This window comes from Carya illinoinensis, chromosome 5, assembly GCF_018687715.1.
Source record: "Carya illinoinensis cultivar Pawnee chromosome 5, C.illinoinensisPawnee_v1, whole genome shotgun sequence".
Lineage (NCBI taxonomy): Eukaryota > Viridiplantae > Streptophyta > Magnoliopsida > Fagales > Juglandaceae > Carya > Carya illinoinensis.
Genome location: NC_056756.1, coordinates 6,992,320 through 7,011,754, shown reverse-complemented (window position 1 = coordinate 7,011,754; position 19,435 = coordinate 6,992,320). Strand labels below are relative to the sequence as shown.

The 19,435-nt window shown below is 34.5% G+C and overlaps 3 protein-coding genes across 12 annotated transcripts; 1 reads left to right on the top strand and 2 right to left on the bottom strand.

Annotated features, from left to right (window-relative positions):
• Nucleotides 1–469: 469 nt before the first annotated feature.
• Nucleotides 470–6,839, bottom strand: LOC122310000 (dehydrodolichyl diphosphate synthase complex subunit NUS1). Of its 8 annotated transcripts, XM_043123878.1 has the most exons (11): nucleotides 6,670–6,839; nucleotides 6,441–6,514; nucleotides 4,414–4,498; nucleotides 4,059–4,194; nucleotides 3,298–3,411; nucleotides 2,498–2,778; nucleotides 2,314–2,375; nucleotides 1,629–1,827; nucleotides 1,433–1,529; nucleotides 1,280–1,362; nucleotides 470–820 (listed from the first exon to the last, which is right to left on the bottom strand). In XM_043123878.1, the coding sequence occupies exons 4-11, from the start codon at nucleotides 4,115–4,117 to the stop codon at nucleotides 813–815; spliced, it is 903 nt and encodes a 300-aa protein (XP_042979812.1). In that variant the 5' UTR covers nucleotides 4,118–4,194; nucleotides 4,414–4,498; nucleotides 6,441–6,514; nucleotides 6,670–6,839; the 3' UTR covers nucleotides 470–812. The 8 variants fall into 8 exon arrangements, with proteins under 8 accessions (XP_042979812.1, XP_042979811.1, XP_042979815.1 ...); XM_043123877.1 differs by lacking the exon at nucleotides 6,441–6,514; XM_043123881.1 differs by lacking the exon at nucleotides 4,059–4,194 and having other exon boundaries at nucleotides 6,670–6,838.
• A 3,067-nt stretch (nucleotides 6,840–9,906) lies between these two features.
• On the bottom strand, nucleotides 9,907–12,882 carry LOC122311920 (mediator of RNA polymerase II transcription subunit 32). 3 transcript variants are annotated; one of them, XM_043126695.1, is made up of 4 exons: nucleotides 12,608–12,882; nucleotides 12,345–12,440; nucleotides 10,797–11,243; nucleotides 9,907–10,241 (listed from the first exon to the last, which is right to left on the bottom strand). In XM_043126695.1, the coding sequence occupies exon 3, from the start codon at nucleotides 11,226–11,228 to the stop codon at nucleotides 10,797–10,799; it is 432 nt and encodes a 143-aa protein (XP_042982629.1). In that variant the 5' UTR covers nucleotides 11,229–11,243; nucleotides 12,345–12,440; nucleotides 12,608–12,882; the 3' UTR covers nucleotides 9,907–10,241. The 3 variants fall into 3 exon arrangements, with proteins under 3 accessions (XP_042982629.1, XP_042982627.1, XP_042982628.1); XM_043126693.1 differs by lacking the exon at nucleotides 12,345–12,440 and having other exon boundaries at nucleotides 12,608–12,879; XM_043126694.1 differs by lacking the exon at nucleotides 12,345–12,440 and having other exon boundaries at nucleotides 10,231–10,366; nucleotides 12,608–12,881.
• Nucleotides 12,883–16,070: 3,188 nt separating this feature from the next.
• On the top strand, nucleotides 16,071–16,874 carry LOC122310031. The gene has a single exon (XM_043123918.1). The coding sequence runs from the start codon at nucleotides 16,071–16,073 to the stop codon at nucleotides 16,872–16,874; it is 804 nt and encodes a 267-aa protein (XP_042979852.1).
• The last annotated feature ends 2,561 nt before the right edge of the window (nucleotides 16,875–19,435 follow it).

Below are 19,435 nucleotides of genomic sequence, written 5' to 3'. Positions count from 1 at the left end.
AGCATATGAAAGAACCGACATCATCACATCAGCACCAGCAGGTTTTAGTCGGTTTAAATATCAAAAAACACACCAAAAAAGAAAAAAAAAAAAAAAAAAAAGAAAGAAAATCCTACAGTTTGAACATCCGTTTCGTAGAAAAACAAAAAATAACATCAGATAGTTGACTTTGCACAAAAATTTAGTTTTGAACTAAAGAAAAATCCTCAGAGAAAAAAAGGGAAATAGAAAATAAGTGTACAGTATTATAAATAATACAAGATGATGACTCATGATTCACGATGCATTCATGAGCGGATGTAGGAGGTGTTCAGCTGTAGAGAGATTATTTTTTCTCAGCAGCATGAAGGTATGTTAATATCCACTTATGGCCTATAAATATTTTCTGTGTCCAAAACAGACTCAAGGAGAGAAGAATTTGGAAGAGGGCCACGACTGCTTGGACCCTAAGGTCCCCCGTAAAAAGAAATGATGTCAAGCAGTGTTTTCACAGTCGAGAATTTTCAATACACCATAATTTCGTCAAATAAACAAGATACAGAAAACACTGCCCAGAAGCAATAAATAATCTCTTGACTAATTTTACTTTTTCTTTAGGCGTCAGTTCGTGACCCAACATCAATAATACAGAGACATAAAAAGAGAGAATTTCATATTTCTAACTTCGCAGATTATAAGCCACTGCAATCAGCCAACATGTACAAGACAAAAGTTGAAACACCGCGGACAAACTTGAGAATCCCTGCCGTATTGAATGGCCCATTTAAATCTGGCACCGCATATTCAAGATGATGACCTCCAACTACAGTTTCTCACTTACCTGTATGAAGAAAGAAGATCACACAATTATACATACCAGCACCATAAAACTCAATAGATGGTTTTATTTTTACTGTTCCCCTCCATTCCAAGAACCAATGCTGAATACGGGAAAAATAGCCACATGGCCATATTACAGAAACAAATTGGTGAACTTATGATAATAAAAGAGAAGTTACATCAGTAAGGATTATCATATTCTATAACTTCACAAATATAAATAATTCCCTGCAAAGTCATTTTCTTTATTTCTATTTTTATTTTTATTTTTTTTTAAAGAAAGCTCGCTTATAAAACTGTATGAAAATATTGCCATCCCAGATCAAAGTGGAAGTTCAAATTTAAATTAACCGTGTAAGTTTTTACAACAAAATTTTTCAATAATTAGTTTGACCATTAGTTCTTATTCATATTATTAAGTTCAAATAGATATTGCACAACAAAAGGAAAAGCCACTTACCATAGTTCTGGCGCACCATGGTAAACTTGTAAATGGCCTTCATTAGGGAACCATATCTCATGGACTTCAATGATCCCATGTGTCTGCAACACAAAAATGGTCACAATTCCCCACCAGAAAAGAAAATACACTACAACAAGAAAGAATACTCACACAATCTCGGTATATCGAATCCTCCATGCAGGAAAACCTAGGTGGCATCTGGCAGGTCCATATACCAAGAGGAGGTCAGGTTCTGGTCCTCCACAACCTGATAGTCCGTAAACATAAATACTAAAAGTTAGTAAATTAAAACTGAAATAGAATCAATCCTCTAAACCATTGAGCACATCTGAGAAGTAGAACAAACCAACAGCTCTTAGCGCCTCAGTCATGTGAGGTTCATTAAATATTCTTTCGTCTGGATCTCCATCAGAATTAGCTGATTGTAAATACTTGGCAAAAAGTAAGTTAGCTGCTTTAGCCACTGCTTCCTTTCCATCAGAGTATGAAGCAAATTCTAGAGTCATATGTTTTTGGTCAAGTAGCTTATCATTTTCATCAGCTTCCTGTAGGCAATAAATGCTAAATTTGGTGAGAATGCTTTCTGAGATACTGAGGGCACAAATAAAAATAATGCTGACTATGTTTATAACATGCATATATAGAGGGGGGCTGTATCTATATGTATGTCTATGTATATGTGTTTATCATTCATCATGACAAGAATGAATAACCACAAAAAGGGTTATTTTTTCTTTTAAATATTCAAAGGAACAGGGAAAAATTATGTACTGTCTAGTGAATAATATACACACCATATGTGCGAATACACATGCATGCACATAAAAAATTTTCAATAATATATTATGGTAAAGTATTTCAAAACAAGCTTGGAATTATCCACTGTTGCTGTAAAAGCATTAGATGAAGATTTATATGGCAAGAAAAGTTATCAAAACTATATTGATCATAATATGGTCATTAACTTCCATCACTGAACAGTGGCAAACTGAGGATAAAGTGTAACTTACTTTGGAGATAGAAAATAATACCTGAAATACAGTTGTATTGTTTATTTTCTCCAAGATGGCTTCTTTTGATTTCTTCAATACTCCTATAACATCAAAGATGGTATAATACACATCATTTACATTAAAATAGTTGCATACAAACCTTTGCATCATTACTAAGAAATTGTTCAAGAATTTCCACCCTGTTAAACACATGGGTCCTTACCTTCCATATCATAAAGGCACACATGCTTCATGCCAATTGCTTCCAGCCACTGTAAAAGTTTAGTGACCTTAGCAGTTTGGAAAGCTTCTTCACTTCCTACCACGATGGCAAGGTACCGGAGCTTGCCTAAATCAAGGGTTTTGTAGTTCTTCAGTAGTCCACTAGAAATAAGGGTGCTTTCGACCACATGATTTACCTCCAACAGAAAGTACCATATGCTGACAATAAAATGCAGAATACACCACAGGAATTGAAGCCCAAAACTGCCAATCTGCACCAGCCTTAGAAACCAGAATAAACATCGTATTTAAGTTTGAAGAGAAGTGCATGGCATGGATCATAAAGGTCATTCAGATTCATCCCTAAAATCATCTTTGCTGAGCCTGCTCTCCGCAACCAGCAATATTACAACTATAACCCCTTAACAAGCACAATGAGTCACGTTTTTTATGCCCAGAAGGGGCTGATTTTAATACACTCCCCATTTCACCAGTTCTAGACTACAGCCTCACCTATTCCTCATTTCAAACGAGTTGTGGGATTTTTTTTTCCCTTCTTCATGCCAGATGGAAGTAATTTCCCAGTGTATATCATAATAGAATTAACCCCATTCTTTTCTATGTAAAAAGAAATGCAACTATAACAGTAAGTACTGATACAAATATTTTTATTTATCAATTTGAACAATGATCCCAAATTCCAATCCATGCAATAATTTAATGCTTTTCTCCACAAATCCTTCATAAAGCCAAGGATATCAGTAGGACTGCATTAAAGAACAGGGGTGAAGGTGCATTTACCCTAAAAAATACCCAGTAAATAAATAGCAGCAAACAAGAAGCTCATGCTCTTGGCTTCTTACTTGAGCAATTGAACGTTTAGCCTTCTGCATTTCTTCTCGAGAGCCCATTCGTCTGAAATTTTCATAATAGAATAAAAAGTAAACCCATCAAACTCAAATGCACAAATAGTAAAAGGAACATAAATTCAGAAAGAAGTGATAAGAAAAATGAACGGGAAGAGGGAGAGAGAACAAGCTTGCTCGAATATGATTTCCAGTGTGTTAACCTCCAAATTTTCAGATCACAGTAGAACTGTCTCAGTCCAAAAAATAGCTTATGCAAAAGGGGAATTAATGAAAGGAAAATGAATCGATTCTTTGAAGAAAACTGCTAGTGACAAAACTGACGTAGCACAGTGCCACATCATCTACTTTCTTTTTTTCAATTTCTCCCCACCCCCCCCCCCCCACACACGTTTCCCAACAGAGTCCCCCCTGCGCCCCCACGTCTCCCTGCATTCCCAAACCCGCAAACCCCATCGGCGCTGTACCATCTTGGCGCCAATTGCCATATTATTTTGCATTTCTCAGTAATTTAGAAAAGTCTAAAGGTTGATGCTTTCTGGATTCTTTGACCTGCTGTTTGGCTATCCAGAAAGCTGTGGGTAATAAGACAATAAGCTAAAACAGTTGAATTGGGTTTTTCCAAGTGGAGGTCTTTTTTTGCTTTCTTCGGTCCCCAATCAAAATATCGAAAGTTTGGAAAAGTAGACAACTTTCCTATCTGTCTCTGCAACCATATGTTTCTGATTCAATATTACTGATTGTGGAGTGACCATTCTCGAAGCCAGTTTTCCGACAAAAAAGCTAGGAATTTTGCGCAATCCACGAATCTTTGGATCCGAAGCAAATTCACCTACCCTCCAAAAAACACTTTCTTTTTCATTAAAAACAAAAGAAAACAAAAACAAAAATCTGGGAAAGAAAAAGACTTACCTTTTAGGAACTGGTGATGAGCTCAGAGGCAAATAGATCAGAAGGGTCTGGGAATTAGGAGTAGTGGAATCGAGAGAGAGAGAGAGAGAGAGAGAGAGAGAGAGAGATAAGAAGAGATAGCTATGTGTCAACAAAATACCTGGCAGTGCGAAAGTGGACTAGCAGCAACGTCAATGTCAACGCCGTCGACGGGAACTAGTGACAAAGCTAGTGTAAGCTCTGGTCTGGAGGGATGGGAAAGAGAGGGGGGGGGGGGGGAGTCAGCGTGGGGTAAAATGCAGGGGTAAAAATGAAAAACAGAAAAAAAAAAGAATATAAAAAATAATAACTTAGAGGCAGTTTGTAGAATCCTTTTTGTCAGATCTAGCAGCCCTTTGATTGAATGAAATGAAAGCCAAAGAGAGGATTTTCCATTTATGCGTTCAAAGAGAGCCAAATAAACATTGTACTACTGACTCAAAGAGGTGATTTATGAAGGAGATGCAAAGTGTCACTCAAGCTGTTAATGGCAAGGCTCAAGACTGGACAGGTTTTGGGCTGTGGTGGAAGACATCAAGAATATCCTATCCATGAGAAAAGGTTGGAAGTTTCAATTAATTTACAGCGAGGGTAATGGTGCAGCTCACATATTAGCCAAAAAGGCATGCATATGGAGGGACCAGTAGACATTGAAGCTATTGTAAGTAAAGAATTGTCATGTATGAACTGATTTTGAATTATTAATGAAAGGAAGAGTTTCATTAAAATAAATAAATAAAATCCCTACTAAGAAAGATAAACTTCTGTGTATTATATATTATCAACTGATATTTACAGAGTCCTCTAGTATCAAGACATCCGTCATGAACGTAGTTACTCCACCCAAACCTAGCTGTTGAACTTGTCTAACTTCCAAAGCAGAAATCATATGCGAAATATCAATTTACGCTTTCATATCTCTTGAACAGTCTTGTTTATGAGCTTCTTCCTTTATTGTGTAATTGACACATGACAAACGACACCCAACACTTCAACGACAGAGACATGTGGGACGCACAGAGAAACCTCAAACACTAACAGCATTAGCATTGGAATAGGCAAAGGTAAAGGCAAAATTTGGTTAATATTACATGTTTTGCCTTTTGCCTATTCCATTCAAAATCTATTCCCACATTGGATTATCCATCTACTATCTATATAATAATAAAATATTTTTAATTTAATATATTTTATTATTTCTTTATATAATTTATTTTTGTCATATTTTGCATTTCTATAGATCATATGTTAATTAATAATCATACTCTAATTAAATTATTGTTTAAACAATCATATTTTAAATAGTCATTTAACGCTAATAACTACAAATTTTTTATAAAATACATCTAAAATTCCATGATTAAATTCCTGTTGGTATTTTGTGTGTCAATGAAAGTAACCCAGGACTCAAGTGGAAAAACCTGATTAAATTCATTTTGTAATTTAATAATCTGCTTCTACTAGGAATTTTAGCCTAAATGGAAACCAGATTTGTTCTTCTCATGAGCAATATCACAGCAAGACAGTACACACATCAATCCAGTTTCAGCAATGTATAAACCATAGAAGATTCAAGGGAACAAACTGGATAATTTCTTATGGCATATTAGTAACACAGTCTCATCAATGCAAACAATAATCAATCCACTTCTCCCGTTAATCCCAAGAAAATCACATATACACATCCTACACACAAACCAGAAGCACAAACAAGTACTATAAGACCACCAGATAGTCCTGCCATTAATAAAATCGACTAGTGATATCCGGATATAAATATCATGCATATCCATACAATAAGACCGCATGATACACATATATTAATTCTCAAATCAAATGGGCCATGGCGTCAATGAGCTACACCGCCCAGAGTTCTCAACATGCCGACCCTGCTTCGAGCAAAGAAAAATGATACAACTTAAGCTGTGAAAGTCTAACGATATTAGTTCAATCCCCAACCCGTCCACATCAAAAGACTCATATTCAAACAAAACTAAAGATTTGAAAATAACAATACCTAATAATTCCACGTAGCATCATACGTACTGAAGAATTAACCGTAAAAATGTTCATATTTGGAAAACTACGTGAAGTACTCCCACCGAAAAAAATGTAACACAATTTTCAGTAAGAATATCACGTTCTCACCAGTAATGTTCTGCTCGGTTGCTAAAAATGTAAGAAGCTAAATTGAGAAATACCCTGTAAATGCACTCAGGGCGCTAAACACAATGAAATCACAGGGGTTTCAGGTTGACACCAGTAAATGAAAAATGAGAAGCACGAAAGTTTACCCAAGGACACTTGCTACCGAGAGAGAGAGTCAGCCCAGCAAGTAAAACGAAAAATCAGAGAGGGAAAATGAAATCACACGCACCTGGGACGACGACCACCAGTAAGGAAACGAGAAACAAATTTCCGGAAGCAAACACGGAGAGAAAATGGTGAAGAGGGAAGATAAAAGTCACGAAGAGGAAGGAAAGAAAACAGCGAATACTCGGCCAGTAAAGTCAAAGGAGAAAATGGGAGAGGTCAAAAGAGAGAGGGCGGTTTGACTGGTGGGTGCTTGGTAGTGTATTTAGTTTTACTACATATAAATACAGTTGCGTACTAATTTATGTATCAATACTGATTTATTCATACTTAAAATTTAAATTAACATTATTTTTAATAAAATCTACTTTTTGACCAATCACATCATATTATTGTACAGATTAGTGCACAATTATGCTTGTAATTATATTTTTCTTAATATAATTCCTTGCTAATCCAATCAGATAATTTTTCTGATCAGTTACTATTTATCATCTACACTTCATATTCCATAAAAAATATTCATACACTTATATAAAAAATACTCCTATATCTTATAAAAAATTATAAATGTAAAGTGCGTGATATAAATAGTGATTGATTTATAGCAAAACCCTCTCGAAGAAGAGTTGTGCTACAAAACCCATTATTTTTACACGGACTTTGCTGCATACAGTCGGTAAATGCAGTCGGCGTGCAGTTGGCTGTACGGAATGAATAAAAAAAATTATAATTTTTTTTTTATATTCAGGGAGACCTACATGAATAAAAAAAAGTTATAAAAATAATTTTTTTTTTCATGTAAGTCCCGTATTAATTCACTTTTTTATAGCCGACTGCACGCCAACTGCATCTGCTGACTGTAAAAAGTATTTCTGTTTTTACACACCCAGCAGTGCCCGCACAGCCGATAATGTGACAATATTTTATTTTAAAAAGATAGTGATGAAGCTAATGTTTTATCCGTCCCTCCCTAGTCCCTCAGGATCTCTTTCTCCCAAACCTTCAAGTTCACGTTCTCCTCCCTCCAACTTCTTCAATAGCATCTTATCCTCTCAGCAAAACCTAAATCTAATAGCATGTTGTTCATCAATCTGAACAACAAAATTCACTAGCAATACCCAAACCCAATCGCAACAACCCTTAAAATAAATAAGAAAAAAAAAATCACAACAAAAAATTTCTCTATGATCGTAACGCACCAGATCTCACATTTGTAACAATCCACCATTAAATTCTATTAACAAACCGATTAATGTGGTAAGGAATGACGGAAGGAAAACCCATTAACAAACCTACCCTTAAATCTCTTTCTTTATCAATTAATTGCAAGTTTCTGTAGAGTGTGGTGTTGTATTTATCAATTTATGTGGTGACAAATGGCTGAAGGAAAACCAAAGGTGGTGGGAGAAACTCACTCAGGGGTGAGCACAATCCAGTTTGGGGGGTGATGCCATCATTTTTCTTGGACTGGACATCTCTAGGGACTGGACTGGAGCGGTAGCTGTCAGTTTCGGTCTAATCCAGTCCGATCCATTCAGTCTAACTCTTTTTTTTAATTGATTAATAAAAAATTTATTTAAAATACTAAATTAAAATTAAGTGACTTATGAAATGAACATTACATAATAAATTGTACAATTATTAATATATAATAATACTATATATTATAGTTATACATTAAAGAATATAATAATACATTGATCTAAATAAGATATATAGTTATAGACTTAGTACCAATACTATAACTAATAATTATACTAATACTATTACTAATATACTATATGTTAGTGATAAATTGATAATATTATATTAAATAATGTAGTTATAATGATTTAATACTAACATATTAAGTTAATTATACTAATACTATTATAAATTTATACATATACTATAATTTATACTATAACTCTTATAATATATTAATATCTACTAGTACTATATATTATAGTTATACATTAAAGAATATAATACTTATATAATATTGCGATATATTAATAATTAATTATATACAATTATTTGTATAAGTAATATATATAAAGAATAAAAAAATATATTTTTATTTTCATTTGGTCTAATCCGATCTGATCCAATCGGTTTCTCCGATTTGGACCGGTCGAATCTCACCCCTAGGAGAGAGGTACAAAATATGAAATATTGTTCTCTATTTGAAAGTGAGGGAAGAAGAAACAAAGCCATCTGATTGACATAGGGGTAAAATGGACAATTAATAGGTTGACGAGGTGGAGGATGTGCATGGTGTGTTAAGTGAGAAGGCTGCTAATAATATTTTCGCTTTATAAAATAGAAAAATTCTATTCATCATATTTTTTTTATTATTTTATAACGTGACATTAGATGATAAGTTTACAAATGAAATATAATAAATAATTTTCAATTATTTAATGTCATATCATAAGATGATAAGAGAATGATAAAAATTAAAATGATAAATAATATTATCCTATAAAATAACTTATAAAAGTGTTTAGCCACATGCACGAAACCTAACTCAGAATGTATAAAACGGCCTTTTATACATTCTCAAGAAACCTAACTCAGAATAGAATACTAAAGCCAATTGTCTTTAGCCACATGCACGAAAATTGAATGGTTTTAAGAGGCTTCATCCTTGGACTTAGGCTTAGAGTGCACAAGATACCCATAGCCAACCCGACCGGGCTCGAAATATAACCACCCCAATAAGAAACGAGTTGGAGATCGGGTTTGTTTGTTTGTTTTTTTTAGGGTCATCGAGCTGACATGGCCGATACCCAATTATCTACATTAATTATCCGAAATATATGTTAAGAAAAATTATATTCTAAGGCCTCATTCACTATACACCATTATTTTTTTAATTTTTTTTATTTCTAAATGTATAATATATAGATAATAAGTAAAAAAAAAATCAATTATTTTAAGAAGAATAAAACTATAAATCTTTTTAAAAAAAAAAAAAATTGTATAGCATGTAATGTATGAAACTTATAAATAGCAAAGCTCATATGTTAAACCAGGTTGTTAAATATTGAATAAAAATTAATAAACAAACTCGCAAGCAGGTCGGGTTGGCAATTTTTTTTTTTATTCTTTTTTTCTTTTTTGAAGGGTAAAAAAATTCGTCTGGACCTTTTTGGTTAAAAAAGAACAAAAAAAGAAAAAAACCCAAAAATAAAGAACAAAACAATAATAATAATAATAATAAACACCTTAAAAAGGGGGGGAGGGGGGGGGGGGGGGGGGGGGGGGGGTGTGTGTGTGTGTGTGTGTTTGGGGTCGGAAAAATAAATACCTTTAATGGCCAAAAATCAAAAGGTACATATAACCACAAATTGAAGAATACAGCATCGTTTTACACACCAAAACACATTAAATCGGAAAGCAGGGTTAAAACTCCATAGAAAATAAAGACTCCCATGCATATGTGAACTTGTCATTTCCACAAGACTGCTAGTCTTGCCCACAGTTTTCCAGCTCTCCGATAAATTTGCCGGCAACTGTAAATAAAAGAGCCTTAATGGTGCACCCTTGTAATCTTGAATCCTCAGTCTTTGCAAAACAGATCACCGAAAAATAAAATCCCCAGGCCATGCTTCCCCCATGTGCTTTGATAGTTTATTTCCCCAGCACTCTCTGAGCATAAAACAAAAACCACAATGCACAACAAACTTCTTTCAGAGATTTGGCTCAAATAGATACTGTTGGCACTTGCAGCACACACCATGTGCCTATTGTATATGCACATTGCTCGTATCCACCTATTTATACAACATATGGGGGGATGTGCCAAATCATTAATCTCACTAAAAAATCACTAGGCCCTAAAAAAAGTGCATTTGAATTTATTGTGAGATTGCTCTGGGAAGCTAATGGAAGATCTGGGTTGTAGATGGTGGAATCTCTTTAATTAATGGACTTTCAAGAAAATTCCAGTGGAACTGCAAAACTAGTATAGCAATACCATGAAGAATAAACAATCTTTAAGAAGCTATTTGCAAAAAATTATTTTGCAAGGCACAGAAAATATTTCTTAGAGGTAGAGATAAGCAGAGGATAAATAACGAATCTAGTGAATGGTAATGGCAATGAGATAAATGCCTCCAATGATGAAACAAGAAATCCATTCATTTTCAAACAAATTAAAAAGCAAGAAAAGCATGACTTATTTTGTCAGGATACATCATATACCTATTGAGTTGCATCTTCAGAGAACCTAGCATCAAAAGGAGCAGGAGGATGGGAATGGGAAGCACCAGTTCCAGAACTATGCTGTAGTTCAATCACAAGCCATCGGACGGCCTTACTCATCTGTTCCAAACGGACTGCACTAATGGGTGGAAGACCAGTAGTAGCAGCCTGCCCAGGCTTCCCACCCAGTGAGCCAGTTGCTTCATCCACGAGGCACTCTGATCCTATCCTTTGCTTCACAGACTCCACAAACTCCTCCGCTTGGTCACAAGCCACTCTGAACAACTCCCACCTCTGCTTAAAATTTTCTAGAGCAGCATCTGTGGCTGCTGTTTTCTGAGCACTAGAAATCTCCTTGGCTTCAAGTACATTAGCTGCTGCAACAACAAACTCCTGATATGCATTGTTCAGAGAATCTACCATATTGTCCATTTTGGGGCTCCCAGGCTAGAACAAAAACAATTCACCACAAGAACTCAGTAGTCAGAAGAAACCAGCACCGAATTAAATATGAAAAGTGCAGTACCGCACAAATTTGTTAGTGGTTTTAGGTAAAGTGACCATTTCCAGCAGCACCAAGTATTGGTTGGATTTTGAGGAAATTGTTTATGGATATGGAAGATGAAGATAGAAGCCTATTAAGGTTTCATAAATGCTGGTTGATAACAAAATAAAACATACAATTTATATCACTAACATTACACTATTCAATTTGAATAATAATAATAATATCCCGGATGAATCACGGATGACAATAAAATCTTACCAAATACTGAAATTTAAATTCAAAGGGAATAGAGTGTCATTCTACATGGCGAACCATCAAACTAACTCCTTCCACATATGTTATTCTCATATAAATGAATAGTTTGGCGAACAACATGAACATCTAATTCTACATGTAACTACAAATATGTTAAAGACTCAACCATTGATCCAAAAGCCTATGACTCTCATCTATCAGTATTCAATGACTTAATACTATGCCAATATAGTACCAAGGTATTTTAATCAAACCTATAGGCCACCCAAGTCGAGATGTGATGCCTACTCTGGTACCAATTTTTAAAGACACGACCATTGATCCAAAAGCTCTAAAACTGTTGGATAAAAATTTGGTTAAACGTTACTTATCAAAAAAATAAATTTTGGTTAAACGCTTAACCTTGAGATCATAGCAGAATACAACGAATTTCCTAACAGCAACGAGTACAACAAAATAAGTAAAAGTTATCCACACGAGAAGAGGCAAGGAGAAATTGAACAGGACACAACCCTTTTTGTATAACAGAAATGGGTGTCATTTCAATTGAAAACAGGCTCCGTGTGCTTCCTGCAAGTTAAAATTTTGTCCAAATAATATATTCTTTTACTTTCAGCTGAAATTGCTGACACTTTGAACTAAGAGCACAGTTAATACACAGCAGCATAAGGCCTAATCGACAATCTATACAGTAAAACGAGTACGTCGAGTAGTATGAACCCTAAATCTATCAGGATTCGTAATAACTGTAATCTCGAATCAAATATGGGCTCAGATTCTTGCACCTAATATCCCAAAATTTAAAAGATGACACAACTTCCCCGTTGTGTTTGTCTCAGTACCAACTGAGAGCCCGATAACTGACGTAAGACTCCTCCGACCTTGGAAAAGGGCAAAAGAATCAGCCTTTTGAGGGAAGAAACACGTCACAACACTCGTACCACGCGTTCAATTTTAATAACCAGAAGTATTCAAGTTATCCACAGAAAAATTAACCTTTTACTTTAGGATCTGTGTGTGTGAGTGATAAAGAAACTTTAGAAAATACCTTAGTTTCTTTTAGAGTGCGGAACCTAGGGTGGGTAGCTCCCAACTCCAGAAAGCTCTCCCGAGTTTGCCGATGGAAGGGATTTGGGCCGGCCGGAGGTGGGGGATGACACAAGTATATGGGGTGGGATGGGTATTTCCGTGTGAAGACGTCGGGCAGAGATAAAGACGCAGAAGAGAGAAGAAAGACAGGACAGAGCAGATTCGGGGAAAGAAAAACAAAAGAGAAAAACTTGAGGCCGGTCGGGTGGGAATTTTGTTTTTACACCCACCTGACGGGCTAGGAGCGCGACCTAAAACAAAAAGGTTGAAAATTAATGAGCAAGGGGGCAACCAATGAGGTGCTTACGCGACACGTCTTGACTTGATTAAGGAAAATAATTAAACAGCGTTTTTTTATATTTTATTTTGTTTATTATTTTTATTATTATTTTAACGTCGGAAACCTCTCAACCACATTGTCCTTCCGACCAATTATTGCATAGTAAATTTAGTGAATAAATGATATTTGCACTCGTGGTTGTGCAAACGACATGTAGTCATTTTGAAAAAATAAATTAATATGAGATCTATATGAAAAAATATTAAATTTTTAATCGTAGACCCCACTCTTTTTTAAAGCGATTGTACGACGTTTGCAATTCTACGACTATATATAGCATTGTTCCATAGAATTGATTAAGTTATTAACTTCTTATTAAAAGATGTGCTTCAAATAATTATTTGCTCCCATAAGATTTTGAATGTTAGACCCTAAAACTAGTGATATCTAACATCAAGGCTTTCACCAATTGGGTTAATCCCTTCAAGTGTTGTTGTTGTTTTTTTCTTTAGAATTCTAATTGAATATATTATAGTTTTATAAAATTGGAATTTAATTATTAATAAAATTGTATGTTTGTCTTGATTAATTAAGAAACGAGTAGTAAAAGTCCTGACAGTATTGTTACTTATTAATTATGCTATATATAATTATTTTTATGTAATTTTTACGTATTTAACTAATGTGATTGACTAAAATAATTATTTTATATTAAAAAAATAACATAGTCAATCACATTAGTAGAATACATAATAAATATATAAAAATGGCTGTCTATAAAATTTTTATAATTAATAAACAAATATGCTCCAACCTAATTGATGTAAATTTATTTTTTCAAAACTGAAATGACGTAAATATGAATAATTAATTGTCCAATGTTCACCAAAGAACCTACTATCTACAAAGGGCCATGAAGTCATAACCCTTTTAAGTACTATAAAAATATGAATGACATGCTACTATTATTCCATAACATTATATTATATCATGTTATTGAATTTGTTTATCAATTTTGCTAGATACAGTCGATATTGAATTTGTTTATCAATTTTGCTAGATATAGTCGGTATATACAAGCGGCAGATAAACATGAGAAATAAAAAAAATGTAAAAAGTATAAAAGTAATATAAAAAGTACACAAGTAAATTAGCCGGCCTCTTTCTCTCTCTTTCTTCTTTCCAAAAACTTTTCTTTCTTCAGTTTTTTTCTTTCTCTGTTTCTTGTCTCTTTTTCTCTTCTTTTTGTTTTTTTGTTTTTTTTTTCTGGGATCAGTTATTTTGTGGCTGATTTGTGTTTTTTGTTCAAGATTTTATCTCAAGCATCTCTCTCTCTCTCTCTCTCTCTCTCTCTCTCTCTCTCTCTCTCTCTCTCTCTCTCTCTCTCTATATATATATATATATATATATATATATTTTCTCTCTAAGTCTGAGTCATGCTATGCATTGAGGCTACTTGTGTGGAGAAACCCATTAATTGAAACCTGGTGAAGAATGGAGAGGAAGGCAGAAACTATCTACTGTTCTTTTGTCGTTAGATTTGGTGCTCCTAATGAGTTTTTGCTAGCATTTTTTTTTTTTTTTTTGGATTGGAGTACAGATTCATTATTAGCAGAATTTTTTATAATGTACTTGAAAGCACTTTATTGTTGAAGAAGAAGGAAGAGAAGGCAGTTCAGAAAAGGAATTTGTATCTTTACTATGATTTCTGTCCCAAGAAAATCAAAGGAAAAGAAAGAAATGAATCTCGTTTTTGTTTTGTTCCCCTCAAACTTTACTTTTCCTTCATAGAACATTATATTCTTTATATGCAACTCTTGTTTCTTTTGTTTACTGTAGACCACAAATGAATGATTATTTTCAATTGTGTTTTATAATTTTTTTTTCTCTTGAAATATTCTTCGGTATTTGGAACATTTGTACAAGATATTCATTTGTAAAAGATACATTTCTTGAATTTTTTTTAAAACATAATTAATGGCACAAACAGGTTGTTTATTGAATTAATTGAAATTAAATTGAGTTTGGGTTCTATAAACTGCACTGTTCATTTACAGCATTAAAGTTGACAAAAAATTCAAATAAAAGAGAAAAACTCTACACCTTATATAGGTGGTGGAATAGTGAATATGATATCACCACCGAAAATCCATTCTAAAGAAAAATTATAGAAGGGAGTGAGTAAGAAAGTAGGGGCCACTATGTTAGTCGATTGTAACTCGACTATACCCACTGACTGTATAAAGAGATTTCCTTTGTTTATATAAATGATAATTTTGAATTGGCATAAAATTAGACTATCGTGTATATATAATTTGACTGCTCAAATAAATGTTGTATATGCACGTCTTCAAGACAAACAATTACGTCTCGAGAATAAATCCTCATGTAAATGCATGCACTGGATTGAAAGGGGGGAAAATGGATAGTAATTAAATTAATTAAGTCAGTTTAAATTACTGAACTCTACGAAACCAGGACAAATCAATTATTAGTGTCTATCGTTAACACCCATTTCGATTATATTTGATAATTTGGACACACTGAAATTTCAATAGAACTCAAGACTCCCTCGATCGATCTAGAAAAAAAATGAAGACCATGACTGGCATTTGAATTACTTTACATTCTTTGGGTTTTTTTGAAATTCTATTACTAATTCTTCAATATCCTATCATCATCTAAATTCGAATTTCAAATTCTAGGATAATGAGAATTTTAAATTAATAATTGATATATTATTTAATAAATTATGTGTATATATAGAAGAAGAATTACAGATCAAGATCTGAATGATAATTATTTATGCAGTTAGATCGTGCCATGTCGTAATTAATATTTACAAAGAATATTGGCATTTAATTTCTCAAAGAAAAAAAAAAAAGAATATTGGCATTCCACAAATATTTAATCACCGCTGCCTGTAGACAGGGGACATTCATGCATATGGTAATTTCTCCAGATTGATGATGGTATGAACCAATCAGCAGCGGTAAAGGGAAATTATCAGTATATATTAAACAAGAATTTGAATAGTTCTTGAATCCCGATCACCTATAAATTTGAGATACATCTCTAATCCTTGTACACAATATCTGCTTCTTTTAGGTCCTCTTTCCTCTTCTTCTTCCAAGTCTGCATCATGAAGAGGAATAAGGAAGATGATGATGATCTTAACTTAAAGAAGAGAAAGAAGAACAATAGCCATAGCCGTAGCCCAGAATTGAGGAGGATGAACAGTAGCCCAGATTTGAGAAAGAACAATAGCCCAGATCATTACAACCTCAAAACCAAGCTTCAACAAGAGCGCGACAAAGATGATAATGGTTTGCAGCTTGCTCTTTCTCTTAATTCTTTTCTAACTGGCGAGTACAGTTCGTTGCCGGTAGACCGGCCACTTCCTCTGCCGCCGCCATCTCCCCCTCCCCCACTCTCGTCACTGGCTCAATCAATATCACTTCAAGCGCTGTTATCATCCCCACCCACCCCGCACCGTCTATACGCTGTGCCAGCACCATTGGGGCCGGAATCGTCAAGTTCAAGTACCCCGATTATGTGCGGTCCAGAAGGAGGCGGCTCCTCTCGCCCCATACGCGCTCGTCGTAACCAGTCATCGGTGCTGCGCGAGGGAAAGTCCGACACCGTCAACGCTCCGTTCCCGTGGGCCACGACGCGTCGAGCCACAGTCTACAGTCTCGAATGCCTGCTGTCCAAGCAAATCGATACCATTACTGGCTCTGTCCAATGCAAGCGGTGCCAGCGTCAGTGCGAGATTGGGTATAATCTAGAGAAAAAGTTTGATGAAGTTGGGCATTATATCGTGGAGAACAAGAGCATCATGCATGACAGGGCGCCAAGCAATTGGATGAATCCGGTTCTTTCTAACAATAGTTCTGATAACATATATTTACGAATTAATCAAGAGCATGCTATGTCCAGAAAGTAGACTTGTAGGAATAATAAAGCGAAAAAAATGTTTATATAACTTTTTTAAAAGTTCTCTCACCTATGATGAACGTCTATGGGAGGGGGACGAGGGTGTGCAAGTTTCCTGTAAAGCTTTTATATAAGTTGATTAATTAATTGGATAAAAAATTGGATGCAATTGAAATATATTTATCGATTAATGAAAAATTTGTTTTTCTAGATATATAGTAACACAAAGATCCAAACAGACTCTGTACTGGTAAATGATGTTTATGACTTTTAAATCATCGCAAATTGTAGATTTGAGGGTTGTGATCACACACCAAATGGTGTATTCTTTGGATTGATAACATCTTTTATAATGATGGTTTCTATAGCTAAGGGTTGTTGGTTGAGGAAATATCAAGTGATACAACCATATTTTGATTTAGTCAAACGATTGTGTCCCTTACTAATGATTGTGCCTTTTGCCAACTAGTGTCTTATGGTTTATATATAGAGACCATTTGTGCACAATTTGAGTGTTTACCATTCCTTCATCCACCGTCAACCTGTAGGACAAACACTCTAACGGGATTGTCACCATTCTACGAAAACACCAACATGTTCATTCTTCATTTTCTAACACAAATGACTTTTTGCAACGATTTGAAAATCGTCGTGGCCTTTTAACATCGCTTTGTAATAAGAGACCTAAATTTGTTATTTGCAGCGATAAATAGCTTTTTGTAGCAAATGTTTTGTCAGAAAAAGAATAAACTTGTTGCAACGGGCAAACCATCGTTCCAAAAAAGTGAAAAAGGGGCGCCATAACACAAAATGTTTTATAGTAATGATCAAATTAGATACTGCAAGTACAGTCTCTCTTGGCTCTTAATTGATCCTCTGTATGCATAATTCTCTCTCTCTCTCTCCCCGCCTCTCTCTCTATACACTTGTGGTTTATTCATTTTTTTTTTTTTGTTCTCCACAGGCTTATGAATATATCAGTTTAAGTTAAAGTTAAATGCTTTCGTCATTGCCTAAGTGTTCAAGAAAATACTCTTTGCATGTTTGTTCTCTTTACGTATATGCCTTTATATTAATTGTCAACGCATAGAATGCGCTGCTCCTCTATAATTGGTATAATGTTATCTACTAATGCATTTTATGTTGCTTGTATGTGACTCATGAATTTGTTGCCTGCGCATGCACATCTATCAAGTCCTTTGCAAACTGCATCTCATGCAGAAAATGAAAGACATCCCTTCTCACTAATGAAATCATTTTGAGCATACGTTAGGGCTGGAAAATATCCTTTTCAAATTCTTTAGAGTATGCTTCTCTCATGTAATTTATTTTTGTAGTGTATGCGGAGACCTTGAAATTTGTTTTCAGATCAAAATTTTTATTTTCAAAATATGATATGAAACAAAAATGCAACTCTGCTACCTACATTTGTTGAAGCCCTTGTCAATGACTCCATTCCCCCTAACACCAATGTTTCTCATTCCTTTCTTTCTTCTTTACTCTACTGTCTCTTGTGCCCAGTTATAGTTATTTACTTGTTTTTGAGCCTTTGTATCATGAAAGACATAAAAAGATAGGTGCCCACTGTTCCAACTTTAGTTGATGCTTAAATTATAATTCTACATCTTTGCTTTTTTATTTCACAGAAGTTGCCAAATCCTGAAGCTTTTGGCTTGTGTTTAGATATTGTTGCCACCATTGTTTCCTTGGCTTCATTCTCACTCTTACAGTGTGGCTGTTATATTGCCTTCCAATTTGCATCATTGGTATGCCTCATTACTTATAAAAAAATTCTTATGAATATAATTTTTTTGTTAATGCTATATCAATGGGGCCAGAGTAATTTTTACACAAAAGATGCCACTAAAACTTTAGAATCATGAAGTCATAATGGAGAATATACTATGGTTGAGTTCTTTTGTTTCCTTTTATCACTGAGTGACCAATTGATTGTGACAGGGTGCCCAAAAATCACCTTAATAGCATCTTATTGCTTTTTAATGTTGATTGGCCCTCCTGAGAAATCACCTTTTGTAAAGATTGGTTTGACACAGGCTATGACCATAAACCACTACCCAACCTCTCCCTACCGCAGTTAGTTTGTTCAAAGGTGCAAAATGACTTGAAGATGGATAGAGTTAACTAGTTTGTACCTTGAAAAAATAAACTCTCTTTGAAGAGTAGATAACTTGGAATAACATGAGTTTTTAATTTTGTTTTTCTTTTTCAGCATTAGTTGCTGCCTCCTTCCTTCGATGAGCATGCGTTTTTAAGTTTGGAAGAAATTCCCATAACAAAAGTACCATAAGTTTCTTTTTTATTCTATATTCTCATTGGACTATGGATTTTGTAACTTGTCTATACTCCATCTTTTGTTTGTGTATACCTTGTCTTTAAATGTTGTTGCATATCTTGAGTTTCATCTAATTGTTCCGACAGTTTTCGATTAATCATTTGATCATTCTATTGTATTGGCTTTGATTTTATTGTTGAAACAAATACTTTACAGCTTGGAGTGTTTATATGAAGGGTTGTTGTTGTGACTGCATTTCTAATTTAATGAAGCTGTGA